The sequence below is a fragment of the Puma concolor genome, chromosome B4, assembly GCF_028749965.1.
Source record: "Puma concolor isolate L17-30 chromosome B4, mPumCon1.1.hap2, whole genome shotgun sequence".
Taxonomy (NCBI): domain Eukaryota; kingdom Metazoa; phylum Chordata; class Mammalia; order Carnivora; family Felidae; genus Puma; species Puma concolor.
Genome location: NC_141673.1, coordinates 189,537 through 214,766, shown reverse-complemented (window position 1 = coordinate 214,766; position 25,230 = coordinate 189,537). Strand labels below are relative to the sequence as shown.

At 52.3% G+C, this 25,230-nt stretch overlaps 3 protein-coding genes across 6 annotated transcripts in view; 1 reads left to right on the top strand and 2 right to left on the bottom strand.

Annotated features, from left to right (window-relative positions):
• The window catches only part of LOC112863890 (synaptonemal complex central element protein 3), a 42,825-nt gene extending 32,924 nt beyond the window's left edge, over positions 1-9,901 (bottom strand). Inside the window, exons 1-19 of one of the 3 annotated variants that reach the window (XM_025927002.2) lie at positions 9,516-9,899; positions 8,939-9,098; positions 8,426-8,565; positions 7,951-8,128; positions 7,625-7,726; positions 7,302-7,439; positions 7,126-7,203; positions 6,231-6,338; positions 6,072-6,156; positions 5,314-5,509; positions 4,795-4,980; positions 4,603-4,708; positions 4,402-4,518; positions 3,873-4,037; positions 3,659-3,793; positions 3,408-3,560; positions 2,721-2,834; positions 2,030-2,122; positions 1,548-1,883 (exon numbers count right to left, since the gene is read on the bottom strand). In XM_025927002.2, coding sequence (XP_025782787.1) covers positions 1,800-1,883; positions 2,030-2,122; positions 2,721-2,834; positions 3,408-3,560; positions 3,659-3,793; positions 3,873-4,037; positions 4,402-4,518; positions 4,603-4,708; positions 4,795-4,980; positions 5,314-5,509; positions 6,072-6,156; positions 6,231-6,338; positions 7,126-7,203; positions 7,302-7,439; positions 7,625-7,726; positions 7,951-8,128; positions 8,426-8,565; positions 8,939-9,079 — 2,319 coding nt within the window. In that variant the 5' untranslated portion in view covers positions 9,080-9,098; positions 9,516-9,899 and the 3' untranslated portion in view covers positions 1,548-1,799. Of the gene's footprint in view, positions 1-1,547; positions 1,884-2,029; positions 2,123-2,720; positions 2,835-3,407; positions 3,561-3,658; positions 3,794-3,872; positions 4,038-4,401; positions 4,519-4,602; positions 4,709-4,794; positions 4,981-5,313; positions 5,510-6,071; positions 6,157-6,230; positions 6,339-7,125; positions 7,204-7,301; positions 7,440-7,624; positions 7,727-7,950; positions 8,129-8,425; positions 8,566-8,938; positions 9,099-9,265; positions 9,389-9,515 lie in introns of those variants that run through there. The other 2 variants (XM_086711885.1, XM_086711886.1) reach the window with 2 other exon arrangements.
• A 252-nt stretch (positions 9,902-10,153) lies between these two features.
• CHKB (choline kinase beta) lies at positions 10,154-13,565 on the bottom strand. Of its 2 annotated transcripts, XM_025926802.2 has the most exons (11): positions 13,209-13,545; positions 12,900-13,008; positions 12,555-12,668; positions 12,217-12,350; positions 11,834-11,929; positions 11,606-11,664; positions 11,438-11,519; positions 11,203-11,311; positions 10,961-11,064; positions 10,595-10,676; positions 10,154-10,442 (listed from the first exon to the last, which is right to left on the bottom strand). In XM_025926802.2, the coding sequence occupies exons 1-11, from the start codon at positions 13,430-13,432 to the stop codon at positions 10,368-10,370; spliced, it is 1,188 nt and encodes a 395-aa protein (XP_025782587.2). In that variant the 5' UTR covers positions 13,433-13,545; the 3' UTR covers positions 10,154-10,367. The 2 variants fall into 2 exon arrangements, with proteins under 2 accessions (XP_025782587.2, XP_086568013.1); XM_086711887.1 differs by lacking the exon at positions 11,834-11,929 and having other exon boundaries at positions 13,209-13,565.
• A 24-nt stretch (positions 13,566-13,589) lies between these two features.
• The window catches only part of MAPK8IP2 (mitogen-activated protein kinase 8 interacting protein 2), a 29,272-nt gene continuing 17,631 nt past the window's right edge, over positions 13,590-25,230 (top strand). The window contains exon 1 of the mRNA XM_086711884.1: positions 13,590-13,818. The gene's annotated coding sequence lies outside the window, so the exon portion shown is untranslated. The remainder of the gene's footprint in view (positions 13,819-25,230) is intronic.

Below are 25,230 nucleotides of genomic sequence, written 5' to 3'. Positions count from 1 at the left end.
TGGTTCTAATGTCATTTAGGTTGGCCATGATGATCCCATTAAAATTTAGGGCAGGTTATATCACCCTCTGCTCAAACCTCAACGTCTCCCCCATCATTCAGGGAAACCAGAGTCTGGCACAGTCCACCTGTCCCCCCCACCCCGGCTCCGCCCCCCCCACTAATTTTGTGCCAGCCGCAGACCGTCCAGTACTGTTCCTGCATTGCAGCAGGCAATGCTTCCACCTTGAAGCTTTGGCTCTTGCTGTCCACTCTGCCAGGTATCTGCTGCCCTTGCATGCTCATTTCCTTCAGGTCTGAGTCCAATGGCCCCGTTCCGGAAGGCCTCCCTGTGCAACCCCATCTGAAATTGCCACCCACCCCTCGGCGCTCCCTCCCCTTACTTTTCTCTTTAGCACTTATTACTATCTGACTTACTATATAATTTACTCATTCTTCTTCGTTAATGCCTGCCTCCCCACTAGACTCTAAGCCCCAGAGGGAGGGACTGTTTTGGCCAGTTTTATTCACAGCTGTATCCCAGTGCCTAGCCCACAGTAGCACTCAATAAGTACTTACTAAGTGAATTATTCCAAAAGCCTCCTGGTTTCCCTGCCAGCCACTCCGTCCCCTGATCCATGCCTGTCTCACCTAATAGTGAATTCCACATAGATCGGTGCCTTGTTCACCACTGAACCCCCAGCACAGAGCTCGACAAACAGAGCTTCATGAGAGAAGGCCCAGGATTATGTCTAATTCATTTCTGGGCTCTTTTTTTTTTAAACATTTTTTTTTTTTTTTTTTTTTTTTTTTTTTTTTTTGAGACAGAGCATGAGCAGGGAGGGGCAGAGAGAGGGAAACACAAAATCCAAAGCAGGCTCCAGGCTCTGAGCCGTCAGCACAGAGCCCAATGTGGGGCTCGAACCCACGAACCATGAGGTCGTGACCTGAGCCAAAGTCAGATGCTTAACCAACTGAGCCTCCCAGGTGCCCCTTCATTTCTGGGTTCTTAGCACCAAGCATAGGGCTGAGATCCAGATTCGTTCTAGTATGCAGTGATAGTGCTGTCTACTTATACTTTCCAAACAAATTGTTTTTTGTTTACTCCTGATGTTAATTTAATGTAAAAGCCAACCTGAGGGAAGGAGCATGTGTTGCTCCAGATTATAGTGTGTGCCGTCTCACAGACATGGCCACTTGGCACCTTGACCTCGGGCCTGAGGTTACAGCCCCTCCCTTTGGCCAGGAGGAGGCCAAGGGCCTCCACAGGGCTGTGCAGGGGTGCAGAGGGCATGACTATTCATGGAGGAGGCAGGTGGGCCCCACTCTCTGGCTGGCAAACAGAAGTGGCCCCAGGGACCAGGTGAAGGTTCTAAAGCGAGAATTTATTCCAAGTGCACATGTGAGTGTGGACAGCGGTGACCTCAGGAGAGACACGCATTTCAAAGTAGGTCACATGCCTCTCAGTCTCCCAGCCCCAGCTCCCCACCCTGCCACTTCTCTGGTCTGGACTTGGGCAGGGGAGGGCCTCATGGTCCCCAGCAAAACAAAGGTACCTGAGAGCTAAGAGAAAATTACACAGCCTTATCTTTATTAGTATCTAGCAAGAAAAAGAAAATCAAAATCCCCTCCCTGCTCCAACCCCACCTTCACCACCTGGGCCCTCAGCCAGCAGCATCTATCTGCCTGGAAAGTGCCGGCTGCCAGAACTGTCCTTGGAGCCTGGACACCTGTGCAAGGCCACCCTGTGCCTGTGAGCCGACCACAGGCCCCTCCCTCCACAACGTGGGGATGAAAGGGCAGCTGGCATTTCTCCAGCTCTCAGCTGTCAGCCTTGGGAACTTGGAAAAGATCAGCGATGTCCAGCAGAGCCTGGCGGATGTGGTTCCCAAAGCGCTGGGCATTCTGTGGGAGCCAAGAGCTCAGACCAACCTTCAGGTGAACCCCTGTCCCTCTGCCCCTAAAACTGAGGACTCTTCCCCCACCCTGCCCAGACAGGGCCCCAGGTGGCATCCCCTCCTCAGGCCTGCGCAGGAACCGGGGAGACTCACTGTCTCTGAGCTTGAAAACTTGCTGGAGATGTGGAAGAAGATGGTGTTTTCGCCCGCAATCATGTAGGAAACCCCATAGCCGTCATCTGCCACCTGAGGGCAGCACGAGAGTAAAGAACAAGTAAACCAAACTTTGTGGATCTGAAAGCCAAGCTGACTTCATGCTTGTTCTCCCCACAATATTCCCAGGAAGGGGCCCCACCCCAGATGCTGCGTTTTTCCTGAGGTCAGAAACACCCCCAGGAAAAAGCGTGAAAACCAAGGGGCTCTGCCCGATGCAGCTCCAGACACTACCAGGAACCCAGGACCTTGTGTTTCTTTCAGGAGGCTCAATATCACCGCTTCTCTCCGGGAGGGGGGGGGTGGGGGGGGGGTGACAAACTAGCCCACTTGAGCTTCTCAGTGGGAGGCCTGGGCTGTCTCTGGGAAGCACACACTTCAGAGGAGGAAACCAGCCCTGGGTGTGGTCATGCTGCAGCTGGGAGTATTGAGGAGTGTTGGCCTGGGTGGGCCCCAGGCACCCGTCTTCTGTCTTCTGTCTTCAGGTCAGGCCCATAGCTACTCATGCTGTTTCCATGCAGGGCAAGCCCCGGGGCCATGCTCCCACCTCTGGTCTGACTTCAAGACTGCACTCTCCACTGAAACCCCTGGGGCCCAGTCCTGCTCATCGTCCCCTTTCAAGGGCACTTACAGGGCCAAAGCCACCACCGGCGCCCAAGTGATTCGGGTACTGCTCTGGGTCAAACATACGGATCTGGAATTGAGCGATCTGGCTGGTGGAGAGGCGCCAGGGTTCTGAGAGCACCTGCAACAAGGGGGCCCCAGCAGTGAGACACCATGCACGGAGCGCCATGCACCGAGCATGCACCTGCTGACAGGTGGTGCCTTAGCACCAGTACGAGTGACGCTGCCCCTCGCCCGCCCTGCCAGTCTGTTCTCAGCCATGTCAGCATCTGCACAAAACCCTCAAGGCCCCATGTGACGTAACTGTCCCCTGGGCCTCCTCTCCTACCAGCCTATCCCTTCCTTGGTTCTGCTCCCTCCCCTCCTGCTGTTCCTTGCGCACCCACACCCCTGCCTCAGTGTCTGGGCACCGGAGGTTCCTCTGCCTGGGTATTCTGCCCACCCTGATACTGCAGCCTCCTCTACGCTTTCCTCACAAGTGCTGTCACCACCTGACACTCTCATGAGAACACCAGCTCTGTGAGGGGAGGTTCCCACTCAGAGCCAGGACCACAAGCCTGGATGGGCTGTAGGGTGGGAAAGCCGGCCCCAGCCCTCGAGGGCAGCTTCTGGGGAGCTGGCCAGAAAGAAAACAGGCCAGGCCCCCCCAGGAGAGGGCATGGGGACAGAGGACACACCCACCAACAATGCTGACCTCAGCCAGGAAAGGGGAGCTGACCCCCAGGTACTTGGAGACCACGTAAAGGCAGAAGAGGTGCCTGTCTATCCCAGCCCCTGTCATGGCCAGGCGGTACATATTCTGGTGTTTCTTGGAAGCTTTCCGGAAGAGATCTTGGAGATCTGCTTTCTGGGGAGCAGAAGTGGAGCAGTGAAGAGTAGCCCTGACCCCAAGGTGGGCAGAAGGTAGAGGGTCACCTCACAGTGTGGCTGGTCGGGGAGGCTCACCATGTGGGACCCCTTCACCATAGCCTGAACAAAGGCTGTGGACTCGCTGGTACAGGAACGTACAGTCTCGGTCCGTCCCTCTCGGAACATTCTAGTCATGGAAGCTTCATAGGTCAGGCAGAACTTGCCCCTGTCCTGAGGAGCAGAGAGGGGTGAATCTGGCAGGTGAGTCTGGTGCCACCCTGCCCCCTCAGCGGCCCTGCGGGGCTCCTACCCGGAAGTGGGCCAGCTGCAGGGCAATCTGCACAAAGGCGTCAGGGCTGGTCCGACACTTCTTGATGAGGCCTTTGCCAAATGGCAAGAACTGGAAGCAGTACAGCTCCACGTCGTCTGCCAGCGCTGTGGCCACCTGGTAGGAGCGCTCGATGACCGCCTGGCACTGCCAAGACATGGAAGGGTCAGCTGGGGGCAGAGCTCTCTAAGCAGGACTCCGGGGTCACATCTGGGAGGCCTGAAGTTTAGGTGACAGATGAAAAGCGGGGCTGGGCAGGTCTCGGTGCACCTTCTCCGTCTTCAGACACAAAGGGCAACCTGGGGGCAGCAGCCACCAGAGGTCAGGTAGGGCTTCGTGGGAGGAGGGAGGCACTAACAGGTGATCCACGGATGACTCTCACGCCTCACATCTTTGTCTAACCACCAAATGGACTCTGAGAAGCTCCTGTCCCTCCCCCGAGAGCATCCCAGGTACTTGGCATACTTGTCACTCTCACAAGCCCGTCCCTGTTCCTTCGCAGACGGCACACCTGCTCGGGAATGTCCCACTGCAGCCGCTGGGGAGCTGCAAGCATGGGGTTCGGTTTGCCCAGGCAGTGCCCAGTCTCCGTGTAGCCCAGGTGGAAGGTGTCAGTGCCTAGGACAAACTGCAGGGAGAAGGTCAGGCTGAGAGACCACCCACGTGTCCCGCACCCAGCCTGCCCTACGGGATGCCTGTCAGGGCCCGTTACCTCCCAGAGGTGCCCTATGACAGGGGCGTCTGCCCACGCGTGTTCCGTGTTGAGGCCCAGCTGGCCATTCTTGAAGGCAATGATAGTAAAAGACTTGTCGAACCACCTGCAGGAAAGGAGGCAGGCAATGAGCGGAGCACACCGAGATGGACGGAGAGGCGGGGGGCCTGCACCGGGGCTGGGGTGCCGCACCTGTTGTAGCAGTTGCCGTGAAGTAGGGCCTTGCCATAGAGGCTGAGGCTGGCCTCATCTTCAGGGTCGTAGTGGGGAGACTCCTCGTCCAGGGCCACAAAGAAAGCAGCGCGCTCGATGGCGTCTAGAGCAGTCTTGTTCTTGCCGGAGCTGAAGAAAGCCTGGCGTGCCTGTGCCCACTCCACTCTGGGGGCATAAGGGCAGGGTGAGAGCTGGAGACACTGTGGGTGGCAGAGAAGGGCACCTCCCAGGACCCAGCAGGGCCCAGAGCTGGGGGTACCAGCCTCTCCTGGAAGGTGTCCTTGTCCTCCACACACTCCCACCTGGCCATCACCGAGCTGGATGTGGCTGGAGATGCAGTGGGTTACAGCCACTGACCAGCAGTGCCCCTCGCCACAGAGGGTCCTGCTGTGGACAGAGGATGCCATGCCAGCACTTCCCTCCCTCAGTCACGCCTCTGGCCCCAAGTTCCAGGGCGGCACTCGGGGCCAAGCCCCTCCCCTCGTGGGGCCCTGATACCTTCCCCCCGCAGTGAGGGCTGCCAGCTTCTCCTCCCCAGGCTGAGGTGGGGAGGGGTCATCCAGGATCCTCTGGAACTGCATCTCCAGGTCGCAAGGCTTGAGCAGGTGCGAGCCCTCGTAGAGCCACACCTTGAAGAAGCGGCCCTTGTGGTAGACGGCCACGTGCCTGCTGTCGGAGAGGTGCTGCAGCAGGTCTGCAGCGGAAGCGGGCAGGAAGGCTGAGGCAGTGTGGCATGGCGTGCCTTGCTCCCACTCCACCTGCTCTGTAGGCTGCCAGCTGGGCTTTCCTTCCCCGGGGGGGGGGGGGGTGCTGGGGTGGAGGGGGCCTGCACTGAACCAGGCCCTATGCTGCTTGCCTCCACACCTCTTGTTTAAGGCCAACACCCTGTGAAGCACTTCACAGGGCAGGAAGCCCACACACTGCCCCAGGGTCTGCGAGCAGCCTTCTGGTCCTACAGGCTCCATGAAGGGCTCACGGAAGGCTCCGCCCCCCTGCTGCTCCTTCCTCAGACTACCTTCCCCTGGCCTGTGAAGCCCGGACAGGACAGGAGGGGCTCTGTTTTGGGCCCGCAGGGTCCCAGCACTAGCATCATGCCTGTGAATAGTAGGGTCACAATTACATGACCCTGAGACACCCAGGATGCTTGGTGATGGATGAGCAGGTGGTAGGGTGACCAGCCATGGCAGGCCCAGAGCTGAGCGGGAGGGAACTCCGTCTGGATGGTCCCACCACGGGCTCCTGGTTGTGGCCAGTACCTGTCTCCTTGCCTGGGATCCGGGTGGTGTTGAACATCCTCTCCATCTGGTAGGAGCACATGGGCACGATGCCCAGTGCCATCACCTGGGAGGAAGGCCCAGCATGGCTCAGACTCAGGCCTCCTTTCCCTGTCATGCCCTCAACCCAACACAACTCACAGGCTTGATCTCTTCACGGTCCAGTTTACGACGATACATGATCATAGCGTGGACGATGTTTCCCAGGCGGGCTGCCTGTATGTCTGTGTTCTTGATGAGCACAAAGTCCTACAGAGAGAGGACAGAGCTTGCAGGTGGTGTGACAAATGTGCACAGGTCACCTGGGTCTCCCTGCCTAAGAACAGGGTGTCTTGACCCCTTCCCCCGGTCCATCCTGCACATTCGGTCGGGGTGCACTGCCAGAGATGAAATGCGTAACTGATCACGTAACCCCTCTGCCCAGCCTGAATCTTTGATCTGCTTTTCCATAATCTATTTTTGTTCGTATTTTGTTTATTTTGCATCGAAAAAGAAGTTCCCACCACTAAAAAACAGTTTAAAACCTCTGGTGTGGACAAGCTATATATAAACTGTGAGGAGGACAGTTTTGTGGAGGAGGGGAATTCAGCACAGGATTCACAGTGTGTTTTGGACAGTGGGAGAGGAGAGAGAGGCATGCTGCATGGACCTGTGGCTGGGCGGTGGGGGGACCCTGGTGGCTGCGCACAAGCATGTGCTGGGGGTGGGGGGCTGGCCATGGGAGGGTTAGAGACCAACAGTGACCTCCTGAGCTCTCAGAGAAGCTGCTCTGGGTCCACATGGTGACACAAAAGGGAGGCAAGATGAAGGAGATTCCCTGGGGATGGTGTTAGGAGAGCTGGGAACATGCGGCTGGGAGGCCAGCAAGGGAGCCAAGGCGGGAAGTGACGGAGCCTGGGGACTCTGAGACTGACAGCGTCAGGCTGTGTGGCTACCCAGTTCTCTAGATCCTCGGTATCTCTGCGGCCCTGAAGCTGCTTCCTGACTGTTCCTCCAGGACCTCCCCCATCTTCCCTGTCCCCGAATTCTCTCGCACCATGACATAGTAGTTGCTGTTCACCACGAGGGGGGCCCTGCTGCGCAGATACACGTACTCTTCCCACCAGTCACTCACCTGCGGGAGGGAGGGAGCAGTGAGGGCTGGGGCAGAGGGCAGGGGACAGATCCCCCTGACACAAGCGGAGGTGAGGGTAAGCCCGGGAGGGGACTCACATAGTTAGTTGCCCACCATGACTTGAGGACCAGGTACTTCTGCAGCCTGGGAGCAGTCTTGTCCTGGAATTCTTTGGCCAGCGTCTCCATTCGGTAATATTCCTCATCATCCAGCAAGGGCCGCACAGACTCCAGGTACTGTCCAGCCAAGTTATTGTCGGTGTGGGGGCCAAACAGCAACAACCACCTCTGTCCCGACCCTCTTCCAACCCAGCCCCATTGCTCTAAACCGCGCTTTTTGCAGGGGACAGTTCCTTATGTTTGCAGAAGTCCTCTGGGTCCAGCCTAGCCTGCACATTGGGATGTCTGACTCAGGCCCTCACCCGGTGAATTGTGGCTGGCACACTGGGCACAGGAAGCTTGGGCAGGGATGTCTGGAAGCTGTAGAGCATCGGCCGCCGGCTGGACAGAAGGCGGACACAGAACTGGGCGTACAGAGCACAGAGTGTTTCTGGTGAGAACCAGGGGAAATAATGGAAACAAACTAGCAAACACTTGAGGACTTGGGCCCCCGACCCTCAGAACCAGGACAAACCTATGCACCAGGCACCAGTGCCCTGTCTGCCTCTCCCCTCCAAGTTAGAACCCCAAATGAGGCCCCCAGGGTCTCAAACCAGATGCCTGAACCCCTCCCCTGGCTTCTGCTCACAGCCCAGACTTTGGTGAAGTGGCTGGTCTGGCCGTGCATCTCAAACATCCAGCCATGGTAGGAAAGAAGCATTTTCAGGGTTTGGCGGAAGAAGAAGATGCCCATCATCCAGACCCCCGTGGAGAAGATAGCCATGCTGAGAAGTGCCCGGGTCTGTGGGGTCCGGTAGGGGCCACATCTGTCAGAGAAGGGAGAGGGCTGCAGGGGGTCCACTTGAGGCCAGCCTTGGGGAAATTCTGACTCTGAAGTTTTGATGGTACAAACCATCTTGGGGGAGGTGCTGAAGAATAACATTCCTGGGCACACTCGTGTCTGAATGCATAACATACAAACTTACGAATGTGGGACTCTGGTGATGGCAGCCCCCAGGGGGGGCTGCCCTAGGACCTCCAATGGCTACTGTCCTGCATCTGCCCAGCTCAGGAACCCTGGCCTTAGAGCCTGCCCGGCCCTCTCTCATAGCCCTGCTTCTCACCCCTCAGGGAGGCATCTCTGGATACAGCAGATGAGTCCCATGGAGATGTCCACTTTGCAGTAGGAAGAACCCACGGTTGCCATGACGACGACCAGCCAGCTGGTGGGGCTGCCAGGGTACACACCCCTAAGGATACCATTCTGTGGGGCAGAAACAAGCACACTTACAGCAGGAGTGACGGCGGTGAGCAGGCACCTGTGGGGTCCCGGGTCTCTCACCTGTTGTGTTCTTCTTCCTCCCTCATGTCTGGTCTTCCCCTTCTCCACACTCCCACACCTGCAGCACCCCATTACTCACTGTGTCCCTCTGCCACTCCTTGTATGCCCATCTCCCCGCCACACCTTGAGCGTCGCTCTGGTTTCTGGACTGCTAGAACCTGTCACCCAGCAGTACTGCCAGCCAAGGTGGGGGTGGAGGATCTTAACAAAGGGGCAGCAGCTGACACCTGGCCTCTGTCTCCGGGAGGACTCTATTCTGCACTTGCTGGAAGAAGCCAGAACCACCTGCGCCCACCTTGATGCGAATCAGGCGTTTCTTCCAGGAGTTGATCCCAGACAGGTAGACGTGTTTCAGGGCCTCCCGACTGAGCCGGAAGTCGACCCCATCTGGGGTCACCGTGAACTGGAAGGCCACGGCCTGGTGCGCTTCCGCCATCCTGGAGGTTGGTCGTCACCTGGGAGGGGGCAGGAGGGTGCGCGGGCGGGCTCAGGCTGACCCCGCCCCCGGCCGCCCTCTGCGCGGATGCCCCCTCCCTCCGCCCCCGGCCGGGCCGCGCCCCCGCCCGCACCGCGCTGGCGGCCGTCCCCCGCCCTTCCGCTTCGCACGGCCCCGCAGCCTGACCAACGGCCGCGGAACCCTCGCGCCCGCGTTCCGGGCAGGGTCCGTCACGGTGGTGCAGGGGTCGAGCCGTAAAACCTGCAGAATGGCTGCCTCGGGGTGGGGGCGAGACGCAGAGCTGGTCTGGAGCAAGGCCGGGTCTGGGCACTCCCAGCCCCGCCTGGGAGGGACCCCGGCGCCGTCCTGGTCCCCTGCTCTGGTCTGGGACTCTGAGCCGGACCGGTGGCCCTGTGTTGCCCCCCACTCCACTCACGGGTTGGGTTCGCTCCTGTCAGCGTGCGGGGCGAGTAGCTCTGGCCCGTGTCCCCACGTCCTTCAGGCCTGGCCATCCCCGCCCCGCCCTCACCGGGAACCTGACACCCACTCCCAAATTTGGGTTGAGAAAACAGATGTGGGGCGGCAACCAGAATCCCCTTCCCTCTGTGGTGGGAATCAGGAGTGGGGGCGGTCCCGGTTTCTGCAAGCTGAGATTGCTCAGAGGTCTGGTAACCTGGGGGGGGCCTAAAGGGTCTCACGTGAGGATGGTAGCATTAGAGCTAAAAATAGCTGAATGTAGGGAAAAGGTCATCCATGTGTCAGCTGTGCTGCCTGTCCCCTGCTCTCCAGTGCTCAGGGTTGGGCAGCCCCACCCCAGGGCCCTCTTTGTACCCCCATTACTCCCCAGTCCCCCACCCCAGTCTCTCTAGTGTGCATCACTTCTAAGCTGGAGCCAGGGAGAGAGAGGGCCAGGGGCTCCATTTGGCAGAGTGGACCCTTAACGACTCTCAAGCCCAGAGCACCAAACAGCCATGCTTTTCAGAAAGGGAAAGTGAGGTTCAGAGCCACGGTCACTTTGTCACCCTGTGTGCATTCCTTGGTTGGTACTTTGTGCTGCAGAGCTAGGACAGGGTGTGAAGGAAGAAGCTTGTTTATTGTCTTAAGGTGCACAGCCCAGGGGTTCCCTCCCACCATCTTCCGGCTGTGGGGAGAGGTCAGCCTCCTCAACCCCAATCTCACTCCAGGGCTCAGCCCAGTTCCCAGAGCCCCTCCCCACCCTTTGCCCCTCCCTCCAAGGTCCTGCCCTGGAGACTCCAGGAGAAATCTGGCGGTTGGGGGCTGTGGAGAGTCAGGATGAGGGCTGGAAGCTGCTCAGCTGTCCCTTCTGCTGGAAGTAGAACTGGAACCGAGACTGGGCGTACTCCTGGGGGAGAACCCACCCCACAGACTTGTGAGAAGGGTGGGTCAGGCACACCCAGCCCCCACCAAGTCTGCCCACAGACTTCCTGGAGAGCGCATGGCCCCTGATGCACCCCACCTCCCGTCACACCTAACCTGCCCACCTGGGTTACTCACCAGGTAACCAAATTCTATGGTGGACATAGATGCCTGGAGGATAGACCAGAGACCCCAAAAGAAATGGGATGCCAGAGCATACCTAAGGGGGGCAGGAGAAACAGAGGGGTTCAGAGCATACTTGGTATTACCTGGATCCTATCCCTGAGGTTGGTCAGGCCCCAGAGCTCCAACTTCTCCCCCACTGCCCTAACCCCAACCCTGTCCTGACTGTCACCACTCTCCATCAGCCTCATCTGCACTCTCTGCCCCCACCAGGCACTGGCACCTCACCTGCAATCCTGTGAGTCGGCCTGCCTGCCTCCTTCCTCAGCCCCCTTTCCTCTGCACCCTGCTCTATCCCTGCTCCCACCCATCCTTCCTCACCGATTAGCCTCTACCAGCAAATCTTCTTCCAGTTTCCTCTGCTCCTCTTGGGAGATGGTCTCACCTTTCTTGACCTCTGCTAGGTAATGGCGAATAAAATGGAGCTGAGATCAACAGACAAGAGTCAGGAAATGAGACTGGAGCATTTCCCAGCGAACATCCTTTCTTGATATTCTTTTCAGACATCACCTTCCTCGTCCCTCATAGGCCAGGTCCCGCTCCCCAGCCTCTGGTCAACATACCTGCTGCCCCCGGGTGGGGTAGTCTGCAGGCTGTGCTTTGTAGAAAGGCCACTCGTCGTGAGTATAATCATAAACCCACTCACAAAAATGGTTCCCAATGTCAAAGCCCCTGGGGGAATAAGGTAGACACTCAGTCCCCAAATACCCTGGGTGGCTGGGATGCAGAGAGAAGGCCTAGTCTGTTTTCCAGAGTGCTTGGAAGCAGACCCATGGAGACCATTCTCTTAACCCTCACCTGTAGTTGTAACTACTGTACTCAAAGTCGACCAGCATCAGTCTGTCGGTGTTTTCTGGCTCTGAGAGCAACAAGATGTTCCCTGGGAGAAGGGGTGCAGTTCTGGTCACTCCAGGGTCCTCTGGCCCCCCTCACCTTAGGTTAGGAGACTCAGATGCTTTCTCCTACCTTCCTGGATGTCATTGTGACAGAAGACCACTGGTGATGGGGTAGAGTCTAGCAATTTCCTGCAGGGAAACAGGGGCATGGGTCCTGAGTAGGAGTGGCCAGAGGAGGGTGAGTCACCCTCGTGGGCCAGGCCCTGACCCAGCCCTCAGTAAATCCTGGGAAGGACCCCATTTGGTACCTGGAACTGCCTCCTGTGCTATTCTGTTCTCCTGCCCTGCCTTCCCTCACCTGAGGTTACCCATCTCATCCTTCAGGCTGTACATCTCCAGCAGGTTCATCTGTGGGAGGCCAGTGTGGGGCAGGTCCTGGATCTGCTTTAGGTACCTGAAGCCCGAAGAGTAAGATATGCTCGCTGTGATCCCTCCCTACCTCCCTCCTATCTACCTTTTTCCTATCACTGTATGACTTGTCTGATGGATTTTTCTGACTTGTCTGCATTATTTGGAAGCCTGTTCTGGGAGAGACCATACTAGACGACACTGGGATGCGTAATCCGCTCAGCTGGAGGACTGGACAGTCATGGACACATTCAGTTGCAGCCCAGGGTAGTACCTGCCAGCAGTAGGGTTCAGACCAGGTGTGCAGGAGCCCCGAGGCGGCTCCTGACTCACCGTTCCATGGTTCCAAACAGCCAGTGGGGCTCCTTAGTGAACGGCATCTCCATGCCATGGAACCGGGCCATCTTCGTGGCGATTTCTGCTGACAACACCGGCTCTCGAAGCTCACACGTTTTCAGTGGCCGGCTCTGCACCCAGGAACCTATCAGGGTGGTGAGGGGGGCTGGGGCAGGAGGGGGAAGGGGTAGGGGAATGGGTGGGCGGGGGAGTCAGGGTCTTGGGGAAAATGCCCTACCTGGGGTAAGGGGTGTGAAGGCACGCACTGGAAAGGGGAACAGGGGCTGGGGGGAAGGAGGTGCCTCAGGGAGGTCAGGGCCGGGCTGGGCTCATACTGGGATGTACTGTTCCAGCCGGCCCTCTGGAAAGACTCCATAGAGCTGGGGCCCCAACGACCGCTCCGCCAGGATGGCGAACATCACACTTTCAAGGACCAAGGAATCCACGCCCTGAAGGAAGACGGACAACAAAGCGGGCAGAGCGGTGCTAACACCGGAGGGTCTGCTTTTCCCTCCCATCACCGCTTCACTTCCCGCTCTACAGCCCGCAGGCTCCAGAGCCCGGCGTGGCTACGGTAATTTACAAGCTGCTTAGCCCCCCCCCCCCCCCCCCCCCCCCCCGCCACGCTTGCTGGGAGGTCCTAATGCCACTGGCCGCTGCGGCCCACACTCCCTCCTCACCTGCAGGATGGCCCCGTACAGTCGCAGCAGCACCTCGCGGGGCTCCTTGCCGACGCTGGGCAGATGGTCCGGCAGCGAGCAGCGGAAGAGCAGGTTACTGAGGCCTCCGCTGCAGACCCACACCGGGGTGCGCTCAGCCCGCGGTCGGCCGCCCCCGTCCCGAACCCCCACCCCCCTCCCCCCTCCCGCCGGGCTTCCCCCGCGCCCGCCCCCGGCCAGGCCGGCCCCGCCCCCGTCCCCGCCCCCGCGCGCGCGAGGCCGCCGAAACGCGGTGTCCTGAGGGCCCGAGCTCGACCCCTGACCTCCCACCTCACAGGGTCAACCCTCAGCTGTTCGGGCCGCACTCGGCGCCAGGCCCCGCCCAAGTACTCCCGGCAGCACTGGTAGGCTCGGCGCTCGGCGTCACGCGATAGCGACGAGCTGCGCCGCCGGTTCGGGGCCGCATCCAGGCACTGAGACTGCAGCAAGCCGTCCTTGGCCAGGCTGCCGCCAACAGCCCCGCCTCCGACCACAGCTGTCCCCTCGGCAGCCATGGCGCGCCTGGGCCAAGCCCAAAGTCCAGTCGCGCTCAGCCCCCTTCGGGCAGACTCGGCTCCTTCCGGCTGCGCTCGGGTCTGCTTCCGGCTAGCCTGCTCTTCTCCGGTCATACTCGGGTCTCTCCGGCTCTTTTCGGCTCTCTGCGGCGGCGCTCGGCTCTCTCCGTGACCCTGGTCGCGTACCTATTCCGAAAGCCAAATCCTGCGTGCTCGGGGAGCGTCCCGCCCCTGCTCCGGGCGAAGACCAATGACCTCTCTCGCTGGGCGGGGCCGCTGAAAAGACAGGCAGCTGTTTGGCCTGCGGCCGGAGCCGAGGAAACGACGTGGGCCGACCAGAAGTGTCTTGAGCAGCTGGTCGCGCTGCCCTGTGGCGCGTCGCGAAGGTGGGTCACGTGGGCGGGGCGGTGTGTCCTCAGGCAGCGAGCGAGCTATTCCGCTGGCGGGAGTGGGGTGGGCCGGGTGCTGAAGGGCAGGTGTACTCAGGGAGGTGCCGGTGAACGGAGATGTGCCTTCGCCAGCCTCGGGGAGCGGACGGGGCAGCGCAGGCGGCGGCGGCCACTCGCTGGATAGGTTTGCGCCCCAACCCCTCCCCTGGGGAAGTCCGAGCAAGCAGGACAGCCATTGAGCGCCCGATCCTGAGTGTGGGTCCCACCTGGAGGGGGAGACGGTGTGTGTGACTCCCCTCCATGGAGTAGAGAGTGTGGGGGCACGTGGTAGGTGCCGAATAAACATTTGTTGAGTGGATGAGAGTTTGGGACCCTTGGGACAATTCTGATGACTCCAGGTGCCTTCCATCCCTAATCACCGCTAAGGCTGTCCTGTAAGTTGAAGCGCACCTCTGAGGAAGCTCTTGTCGTGCTTGAAACCAATGTCTTCATGCCCGACTCCACTACCCTTGCCTCCAGACCTAGGCCAGTTAGAACATCAAATCCAGGAGAAGGCACACCTTGGAGCAAACATCTGGTGCTGTATAACGTCTCCTTGGCCCACCTTGGCAGTTTGAGGACCGATCAGACTCACCCCACCTTGGTGGGGTCCCACCTAAAATACACAACCTCCTGCATTTCTGCTTCTGCTGCAGACTGGAGTGGCAACCAGAATGACTTGACCCTAGGGATCTGTGGCCATGCATGTTGGACCATAGTGTTCTTTGGGATAAAATAGATAGGCAGCTGACTAGAGTGTTAATTGATTTGAATAACCAGAAAGAAACAAAGAATTTGTGACCAGAAGGCAGATGTCAGTTGCTGCTGTGGAAATCAGGATCCCTCACTCCGTTTAAATCTGAGCCAGTTCTGAGACCTGGAGTCCACTGGTTGAAAGGGAGGCTTGGTCCTTCAAGGAAGGATCCTGTGATGCCACTGAAAGCATATGAAAAAAAAAAAAAGTCCTCTAATCCTTCCCCAGAGGAACCTAGAGCCACTTAACAAATAATTTACTTTGGGAAAAGGACTATCCAGACCTTTCAAGAGCTGTTAGATACAGGATCTGAGACACTTGTGCCAAGGTACCTGAAGCATCATGAAACACTGGTTAGAGTAGGGACTATGGAAGCCACATAATAAATGGAATCCTGACCCAAGTCCTGTGGTTACTTTTTTGGTCCCAGTACATCTTGGGATAATTATACCTAGCAGTGGGCAGAGCCTATACATTGATCCCTGACCTGTGGAATCAGAATCGTGGGAGGATGAGCAAAGTGAAGCCCCTGAAACTACCCCCACACTGACTCTCACGTCCTCTAGAACACTGTAGCAAGATTCTTGCCCAAAGAGTCGTGACACCGAGGCTTTTCTTTCCAGGAAGCAACTTTATTCCTGCCAGCACCGCTCAGTTGGGTTCGTACCCAAAGAACTGAGCCCTGAATGCCTCGTGGTGTAGTTTTTTAAATATATATATATTTTTTACCTCTTTGTGTCCCATATATGGTAACACACAAACATGTAGTCTGATTAAGTGGTCTCATGTTACAAGATCACAACGGATGTTGTCACGTATGCGTATAGCCAGGTTGCCTTGAGGTTTTTTTTCTTTCCATAGGGAGGGGACCCTACCACAATACTAAAGCAGAAACGTGCTGCATTCCTGGTGGGACTGCAGAGATTTGTCACTCTCAAAGACATAAAGTGGTGATGCCCGTTACATCTTAAGTATGTATGGCCCCTGCAGAATCCGGGTGGATTCAAGTAAATGGTGGTGAGCCACCACAAACTTAGCCAAGTAGTACCCCCAATCACAGCAGCTGTGTCAGGTGAGATATTTTTACTGGAACCAACTCATGCACCGCTGGCACTTAGTAATGCAATTCTCAATTTGGTGAACATTCTTTTCAATTTCCAGTAGTAAAGAGTAAATTCCCAAAAGCGTCTCACGTTTTTATAGGAGGAACAGCTGAACATATTCATTGTCTTACTTCAAGCTGGTTTTAACTTTCCTGCTCTCCGTCACAATTAATCCGTTGAGCTCTCGATCATCCAGACATTCCACATAACACTGATGACATCGTGCTAAGTGGACATGGTGAAGAAGGAAGTGACAAGTATTCTGTCCTTGATAAAACAACGCATGGCAGAGGATGAGAGAGAAACCCTCAGAAGTTGTGAGGCTGGGGCGCCTGGGTGGCTCAGTTTGTTAAGCATCTGACTCTAGGTTTCGACTCAGGTCATGATCTGACAGATTTGTGAGTTCGAGCCCCGCCTCGGTCTCCTGTGCTGACAGCACAGAGCCTGCTTGGGATTCTCTCTTTCCCCCTCTCTCCGCCCCTCCCCCCACTCACTCTCTGTGTCTCTGAAGTAAATAAATAAATAGAAACTTAAAAGAAGTTGTGGAGCCTGACATCAGTGAAGTTTTCAGGGTGCACTGTTGTAGGGCGAGCCAGGGTATCACCTCTAAGATGAGGAGAAGTTGTATCTTGCAACCCTGTCACAAAGAAGGACGCATAGTACTTGGTGCACCTCTGGGTTTTGGAGTTGGCGTGTACCATACTTGGGAATACTATTCTGACCCATTTGTTGGGTGACTTGAAAAACTGTCAGTTTAGAGTGGAGTCCAGAACAAAGGAGGGCTCTGCTGATCCAGATTGGAGGATGGGTTCCCCTGCCACTTAGCAGAACCGGTGAGTTAGTGTTGGGCTTATTTGTGGTGAGTAGCGACCCTATATGGCACCTTTGGCACGCTCCCACAGATTTGTAGTGCGTACGCAGGGTTTTGAAGCAAAGCCGTGCCTGCTGCAGTAGAGAACTACTCACCACTTGAAAGAAGCTTCTGGCACACTGCTGGACCCAAGTAGAGACTTAGCGCCTGATTATGGGGCACCAAATGACCATGTGACCAAAACTGCCTGTCCTGAGCTAGATCTTGACAGATCCATGAAGCCAATGGGTTGGGTAGGTTCAGGAGCAATTCATTGCACAAAAAGAATTGGATCCAAGCTTGTTCAGAGAGCACCAGTCATTTACAGGAAGAGATGGCTGTGGCCCCCATGTCTCTGTGGCACTGATGCCTCTATCTTAGAAGACAGGAAGAAAAATTCAGATCTGAATCACTGCTGCACTACAGCCCCATTCAAAGTGGCTCTAAAGGAAAGTAATGGGGGGAAATCCTCTAGAGGGCAGAGCTTCGAGCAGTACACTTGGATATCTACTTTGTAGGGAGGGAGTGGGGTGGACAGAGTAGTGGCCTAAAGAAAGAATGCACATGAAGTTCTGAGTGGTGACAGATGTCTTGCTGGTTGGAAAGAGCAAGAGGGGAATGTTGGAGACAAGGAATTCTGGAAAAGAAGACGAGCCTATGAAGTTGTCACAAATGTGTGCATCTTTGTGCCTCATATTAATACTCACTGCAGAGGGGTCACTGAATGACAAAGTGGATGGATAGATGTCATCCAGCCTGTGTTCTTGGCTACCCTTGTGCTTAAATGGTGGGCCTGTGAATGGAGTTGCTATGTTGGCAGGAGTGCAAGTTATGTCCACTAACATGGGCTCTCTCTTATCGAGGCTTATTTAATTATTACTGAATTATTATTACTAATGGTCACTGAATTTCTGACCTCTTAGCAGCCAGTATCAGTGCTGAGCCCCAATATGGCACCGTCCCTAGATGACTCAGTGACAAGTTGGTTTTGGCAGATCCTTGCCACCCAGGAGACGGCATTGATTCATCCTTATTGGAACTGACACCTGCTCTGGCTGTGGGTTTGCTTCCCTATATCCACATATCCACATATCCATGTAGCCACATAGCCACACAGCCATGTATCCACATATCCACACACCCACACACCCACACATCCACACATCCACAGTATCTCAGAGTAACGTCCCTATCCAGGAGCTTAGAGAATACTGGATTTACTAACATAGGATCATGTATAACATTATCTTGGGCCAAGAAACTCATTTCGCAGTGAAAGAGATACAATGATGTATGAATGGCCATGGGAGCCACCGTTTCTCTGATATCCTGCATTGTCCACAAGCAGCCCATCGAATAGAGAGATAGAATGACATCTTTCTAGCAAAGGTCCTAGCTCTGGACAGTACCTTAAGGAGTTCAGATACATACACTGAATCACAGCCCGGTATATGGTGCTATCCCCCAGTAGATGCAATATAGGGATCCAGGAACAAAGACACAGGTCTAAGAACCCATGGGTTGGGATATCTTTCATCACCATGCTCAGTGATCCAGAGCATCGGGATCCTTTCATCATCCAAAGATGATCCTTTCGTCATCCAAAGCTCAGTTTGTAGAATTTGCACGTTCCGTCTCTGCAAAATTAAACTCTGCTGTTCCCAGGTAGAGAACATTTATTTCTATGAGGGGACTCCACTGGTTCCAGGGAAGGACACCCACACAGAGCCTCAGTCTGAAAATCCTATAGGGTCATTTTGAGCTCCTCATGCTTGTGAACCAGCAGGCAAAGAAGGAGTGGATAATTGATCCTGATGATTATGAGGAGATAGGGTTACTGCTACTTAGGGGGCCTTCAAGAGTTTGTCTGGTACTTTGAGGATTTACTTTGGGGTCTGGTTGCTTCCATGCCAAGTGATAACAGTGAAAAGACATTTTCAGCAGCCTCAGCCTGCCAAGGGCAAGGGAACCAAGGGCTCAGAACCCCCAGGAATGAACGACTGCGTGACTTCATCAAATGCTGGCTGAGGGTGAGGGAAGTCTAGAATAGGCAGAGAAGGGAGATAATAATGAGTATGAGTTATAGCCTTAGGAGCAGCTGCAATAGTATGGACTATTTTTGTTCTGTTAAGGCTTTTGTAGAAGTTGTGACCAGCCTTCACCTCAAAGAATCATGACAGATTGGACTTAATGTGGCGCGTGGGTAGATCTGAGGGCTGTAAGGGCTGGTGTCTTGACTAGTGCCCTCAGCACACCTTTAATTACAGTGGGTTTACAGAGATGCCTCCCTGGCACCTGCTGTATATCTACACTTTCTGCCGGAGCCCTTCTCTGACACCACAGGAGCCCACCTGACCTGCTTAGCAGCACAGCCCAGTCTCTAGAGGTAACCCTAGGGGCTGGGGACAGAAGGCAGTGGGTGAATAATTGGAGAATCCTAGGAGACATTCTGGACACTTCTCAGGAGGTCCTAGTGAAGTCAAGGTTGTTAGCCAGAGCAGTGACCTCAGGAACACTATGTTTTGATTCCTCCTTTCCTGTCTCACTCACCCCCTCCCTCACTTTCATTTCATGGCATCACTTCCTGAGCAAACCACTTATACCCAAGTCTCCGCCTTAGGCTCTGCTTTCGGAAGAACCCAAACAAAGACACACAATAAAAGAACAGAGATTTTTGCCAATTTATATCCACAAAAAAATACTGGAGAATATGTGTGGGAATGGATTACAAGGATACAAAGCCAAGAACGAATTGTAGATTAGTTCAAATTTATCGACATGGGTGTACTTACTCCAAACAGATTCTGGATTCAGTGTTTGGGCTAAAGCCCTGGGATAAATTGTAGCTGTGCTTAGTTGGCTGAGTGGAGCCTGGACTCATTGGCAGCCTGCACTGTGAGAAGGTGAGAATGTGCTGGAACAGACTTGTTATGTATCTAATGGCCACCAGTCTCCCGTCTCTGTTTCTCTTCATTAATCCATTATGTTGATTTGAAAATATGTTAGATTATGTCATGAATTTCTTTTCAAGATGGTGAAGGGCTGTAAAATATTTGATTATGTGTCGGGTCTGTTGGGTCTGTGAACCCTAACTGGTCTCATTTGTGCCCATGACTCAATTGGCATCTATATGCTTGTGCTTCAATAGCAGCTGGCCTCGGCTTAATATTCTCGGGTCACCGTTAGTTTCCTATTGCCACTGTAACAAATTACCACAACCTTGGTGATTTAAAACAACAGAAATGTACTCTCTCACAGTCCTGGAGGCCAGAAGTTTGAAATCAGGGTCACTGGGCTGAGATCAAGGTGGCAGCAGGGCTGCTCTGAGGGAGAGTCCATTCCTTGCCTCTTCTGGCCTCCGGTGGCCTCTGGTGGCCACAGATGTTCCTCAGCATGTGGCTGCCCCACTCCAGGCTCTGCCTCCAGGGTCAGCATCGCTTCCTCCTCGTCCGACTATGTGATCTCCTTCTGTTTTTCTTATAAGGAAACTTATGATCACATTAGGGCCAACTGGGTAATTCAGGATCATCTCCTCATCTCAAAATCTTTAATTTGATCACTTCTGTGAAGATCCTTTTTCCAAATAAGGTCACATTGACAGGTTCTGGGTTAGGATGTGGATGTCCATTGGGACATGGTTTTCTCAGCCCCCCACAATACTTTCCCTCAGAGCTCCCAGCTCTTTGCTTCATACGACTCCAGTATTGGATATTACAGTTGAAAAGGGCAATAGTTTTTCTCCCTTGAACATGGTTTCATTTTTTTTTGCCTGTATACTTGAAGTATGTTATGTTCACGCTGAATGGATCTTTTACTTATGTATAATTTTGAAACATCATTCATCCATCGGTTATTTGGAAAATATTGGCTCACTAAGTTACATAGATCTTCCAAATTTGGACACATTTTATTATATATTATCAAAAAATATTTAAGCATTGGGAAACTTTAAGCTCATGGTGATAGACACAGGTTTTCCAAAATTCTAATTTTTGCTTAAAAGCTCAAAAAATTTTTTTAAGTTTATTTATTTATTTTGAGAGAGAGAGAGAGAGAACATGTGTGAGCAGGGATGGGGCAGAGAGAGAGAGAGAGAGAGAGAGAGAGAATCCCAAGCAGGTTCTGCACTGTCAGTGCAGATGCTAATGTGTCACTGTATGTCACAAACTGTGAGATCATGACCTGAGCCAAAATTGAGATCAGATGCTTAATGTACCGAACCAGCCAGGTGCCCCATAAAAACTCAAATTTTATCAAATACTATCAGTTCTTTTCCTTGAAGTGACATGCTACATTATTCATTTTTGAGAAAGTGTCTTCCAGATACCCAAGTGAGAATAAACACAGTTTAGGGGCTCAACACGACGTGGGGCTCGAACTCACAACCATGAGATCATGACCTGAGCTGAGTGAGATCAAGCGTCAGATGCTTAACCAACTGGGCCATCCAGGTGCCCCATTTGTCCATTTTCTTTTAAGTAAAAATGGTGTTTCATGAAAAACGTGATGCGTTCAGCAGCCCAGATAAACAATGATGTAAAGTAGCTATGACACGATTGTACTTTAGTATGTAGTCCTTTATGCCATCTCCCTGAATATTAAGAATTGGTAAGTGTCAAGACAATAAAATTAAATTTTTTTATTGCTTAATCAACAAAATTATTTTTTTTGAAGTTTATTAATTTTGAGAGAGAGAGAGTGAGTGGGGGAGGAGCAGAGAGAGAGAGGGAGACAGAAAATCCCAAGCAGGCTCCACACTGTGGGGCTCGAACTCAGGAACCATGAGATCATGACCCGAGCCAAAACCAAGAGTCAGACGCTTAACCGACTGAGCCACCCAGGTGCCCCATTAATCAACAAAATTCCTAAGTGAAACTGCTTTTTCCTCCCTTCGACCTCTGACCATAGTGAAGAATTCAGTGATTACTGTTACAGTTTGGTACCCCAGCTTTGATTTATGCTACCTAACCATTGCTTTTGCACAATAAATGCGAATGCCAGCACAGTGGAAAGACACGTCATGTCTTAGTGTTATAAAGATAATTTGGGCCTTGTTGACCTTTAGACACTCCAGGGTCCACGGACCGTATTTTGAGAAGCACTGTAATAGTATATCATAGGGACCATAGGATATGTGTATTTTCAGTTTTACTAAGTATTGCTAAACTTCTCCCCAAATTGATTATCCCACTTTATGCTCTGTAGCAATTAAAATACTGTTTGGCCATGAATCACAAAGACCCAGGATAACAGTGTCTTAAGTAAAAGGGAAATTTTAGTGTTGCTGTGTGTGGTTGAACACACAGAATACACTTAGTGGGGTCCCTGGAATCACACAGTACACGGCATGTACAATTTTATGCAGTTTACATAAGATAATTTTATTTATCTCATGTAAGAGTTTAGAGGTAGCCGTCCCTGGGCTTGAATGGTGGCTCTATTCCATGAAGTCTGTAAAGATCTAGGTTTCTTTTATTTTCTTCTGCCTTTATGTCCTCCATTCCCAAGGTTACTTCATGATCCAAGATGACTGCTCCAACAAGTGCTTCCATTTTGAGCCAGCAAGGATAAGGATGGGCACAAATGCCTCATGCCAGTGATCTCCTAAGGGAAATACCTGGATGCTGCCCTGTGCCACTAGTGCAAGGGGGACTGAAATACGTATTTATTTTGGAAGGCTAAATGGCTGACTGAAAATCAGGGATTCTAAAATCATAGAGGAACAGGAGAAGAGATATTGGGGGACAATTGGCACTTTCTGCTGCAGTACTCTCTTTTGGCCGTTCTTGTTATCTGTGCACTCTGCTGTATCTGGAACAAGCTCACTTCATCCCTAAGGGAGACCATTTGTAACAGTTCCAACAGTTGCAGCATCCAGCTCACAGTTTAGGTTCTCTGAGTTATGTACAGTTTGTTCAAAAGGGTCTGATGTAGATTCTTGTGGTCCAGTGGTTTAAAAATGAAATGATATGTTATTTGTTCTCCCAACATAATCAATGTACAGTAGTTTATAAATTTAGTGATTTATAAACTGAAAAATATTTTATGTGTCCCAAATATGCAATGAGAGAGTAAGAATAGGATAAAAGGTAAAACCTCTATTTAGAAAAGGCAACATGGGAAATATATCAGTCTATGGTCTGTGGCAATTTCCAAATCCTATTAAGCATGAATAATGAAGACCTCTACCCTGGAAGAAGAGAAAGTTACTTGTTTTGAAAGCTCCCAGCTCTGTCCTTTAGGGTTCTTCCTTGTTTTATGCTTCATGTTCACATCTGGAGAGGGCACTGAAGAGTATTCTCTTGTATACTACACAGCGGGCTGCTTGTGTAGAATAACTTGGGGGAGGGACCGTATCGAAGATTTCTGGAACTCTTTCTCTGAGTTGATCCTCTCTCTCTCTGTCTGAAAATTCCAAATACCTTGGCCTCTGCAAGCTCTAACTCTGTCTTTTAAACTCATCATGACTGCCACACTGATTTCTGGAAGTTCCTGCAGTCCAGAAGTTCCTCTATGTGGAAAATGAGGGCAATCATAGGCTTTATGTCATTGATTCCCTTAGGGAACACAGTCCTGTGCTGTCCTTTGTCCAATGTCTGAAAATAGTTGCTCCCTATATTTTGTTCAGTTTTCTGGGGTTTCCTACACACCCCCTTTGGAAGGAAGGAAAGTCTGATAGCAGTTATTCCATAATGGCTGGAAGCCATTTAAAAAATAAATAATTCTTTAAAAATCATAAATAATTGTTGAATGTTATAAACTTCACATCTATTGAGATGCTTATGCAAATTTCCTCTTAGTCCATGAATGTGGTGGGTTACCATTGGAAGTGAAAGTGAGATATTGAACCATCCTTGGATTTCTGGGATCAGAATGCATTTACAAATATAAACTGTTGAGTTTCATTATCTAGTATTTTGTTGGGAATTTTGTATATATGCTTGTAAGTGAAATAGACATATAATTCATTAATTTTCTTGAGCTAGTCTTACATGTTGTAGTTTCTTTTCTTTAAAACAATTTTTTTTAATGTTTATTTATTTTTGAGAGAGACAGAGACAGAATGCGAGTGGGTTGGGGCAGAGAGAGAGGGAGGCACAGAATCCGAAGCAGGCTCCAGGCTCCGAGCTGTCAGCACAGAGCCCAATGTGGGTCTTGAACTCACGAGCTGTGAGATCATGACCTCAGCCGAAATCAGACGCTCAACCAACTGAGCCACTCAGGCGCTCCTATAGTTTCTTTTCATAAAATGAATGCAAATGTAATATGGCAAGCTAGATTCCTAAATAGAACTTCCTGATGAAAATGTTTTGGACTTTTTTTTTTTTTGAGATATATATATAGAGAGAGAGCATGCGAAAACAGGAGAGGGGCAGAGGGAGACAAAGAGAGAATCTTAAGCAGCCTCCACGCCCAGTGTGGAGCCCAACGCAGGGCTCAATCTCACAACCATGAGATTGTGACTGGACCTGAAATCAAGAGTCAGATGCTTAACCAACTGAGCCACCCAGGTGTCCCATAAAATGAAGGATAAACCAAAAAATAACAAGTGTCGGCAAGGATGTGGAGAAAAAGGAATCCTCATGCATTATTGGTAAGAATGCAAACTGGTACAGCCACTGTGAAAACAGTATGGAGGTTCCTCAAAAAATTAAAAATAGAAATACCGTATGATCCAGTAATTAATACTGGGTATTTACCCAAAGAAAACAAACACCATTTCAAAAAGATATATGCACCCATATGTTTATTGCAGCATTATCTAGAATAGCCAAGATATGGAAGCAGCCAATGTCCAATGATAGAAGAATGGATATATACACACATATGTTTTATACACACATACATATAGAATATATATACACACATACACATACACATATAATGGATTATTACTCAGCAATGAAAAAGAATGAGATCTTGCCATTTGCGACTACATGGATGGACTTTAGAGGGTATTACTCTAAGTCAAGTAAGTCAAACAGAGAAAGACACATACCATATGATTTCACTTATATGTGGAATCTAAAAAACAAAACAAACAAACAAAAAGCAGAAACAGACCCATAAATACAGAGAACAAACTAATGGGGTGGGGGGTGGGCAGAATGGGTGAAGGGGAGTGAGAGACACAGGCTTCCAGTTATGGGATAAATGGGAATGTAAGGGAATACAAGGTAGAGCATAGGGAATACAGTCAGTGGTCTTGTAACAGCATTGTGTGATGACAGATGGTGAGCACAACATAATGCATAGACTTGTCCAATCTCTATGTTGTACACCTGAAACTAACGTAACATTATGTGTCAACTATACTTCAGTAAAAGAATGTAGGACAAACTGTTTTCTTAAAAAGTGTTTTCAAAAGTCATTGATGATCTAATAAGAAAATAAGGGACGAAGTAAGAAGGGAGGCCAGAGGGGCAGTGGAGCACAGCATACTGTGTTCGATCAGAGCCATTTGATGAACAGAGAGAATTTGATTGGGGTTTTATAGCCTATGCTATGAATAAATAGTTAAATAGTGTCCTCCCCCACACCCACCCAGAACCTCAGAATGTGACCGTATTGGGGTACCTGGTTGGCTCAGTCAGTGGAGTGTGCAGCTCTTGATCTTAAGGTCATGAGTTCAAGCCTCACCTTGGGCATGGAGCCTACCTAAA

What these genes read in the sequence shown, in the direction of transcription:
- CHKB (XM_086711887.1), bottom strand. Translation starts at nt 13,546, where the DNA reads ATGACCGGAGAAGAGCAGGCTAGCCGGAAGCAGACCCGAGCGCAGCCG. An exon ending in ACCCCACCCGGGGGCAGCAG is followed by an intron (nt 11,065 to 11,202) that starts GTATGTTGACCA and finishes TGTTGATCTCAG; the next exon opens with CTCCATTTTATTCGCCATTA. An exon ending in TTGCTGGTAGAGGCTAATCG is followed by an intron (nt 10,677 to 10,960) that starts GTGAGGAAGGAT and finishes TGCCCCCCTTAG; the next exon opens with GTATGCTCTGGCATCCCATT.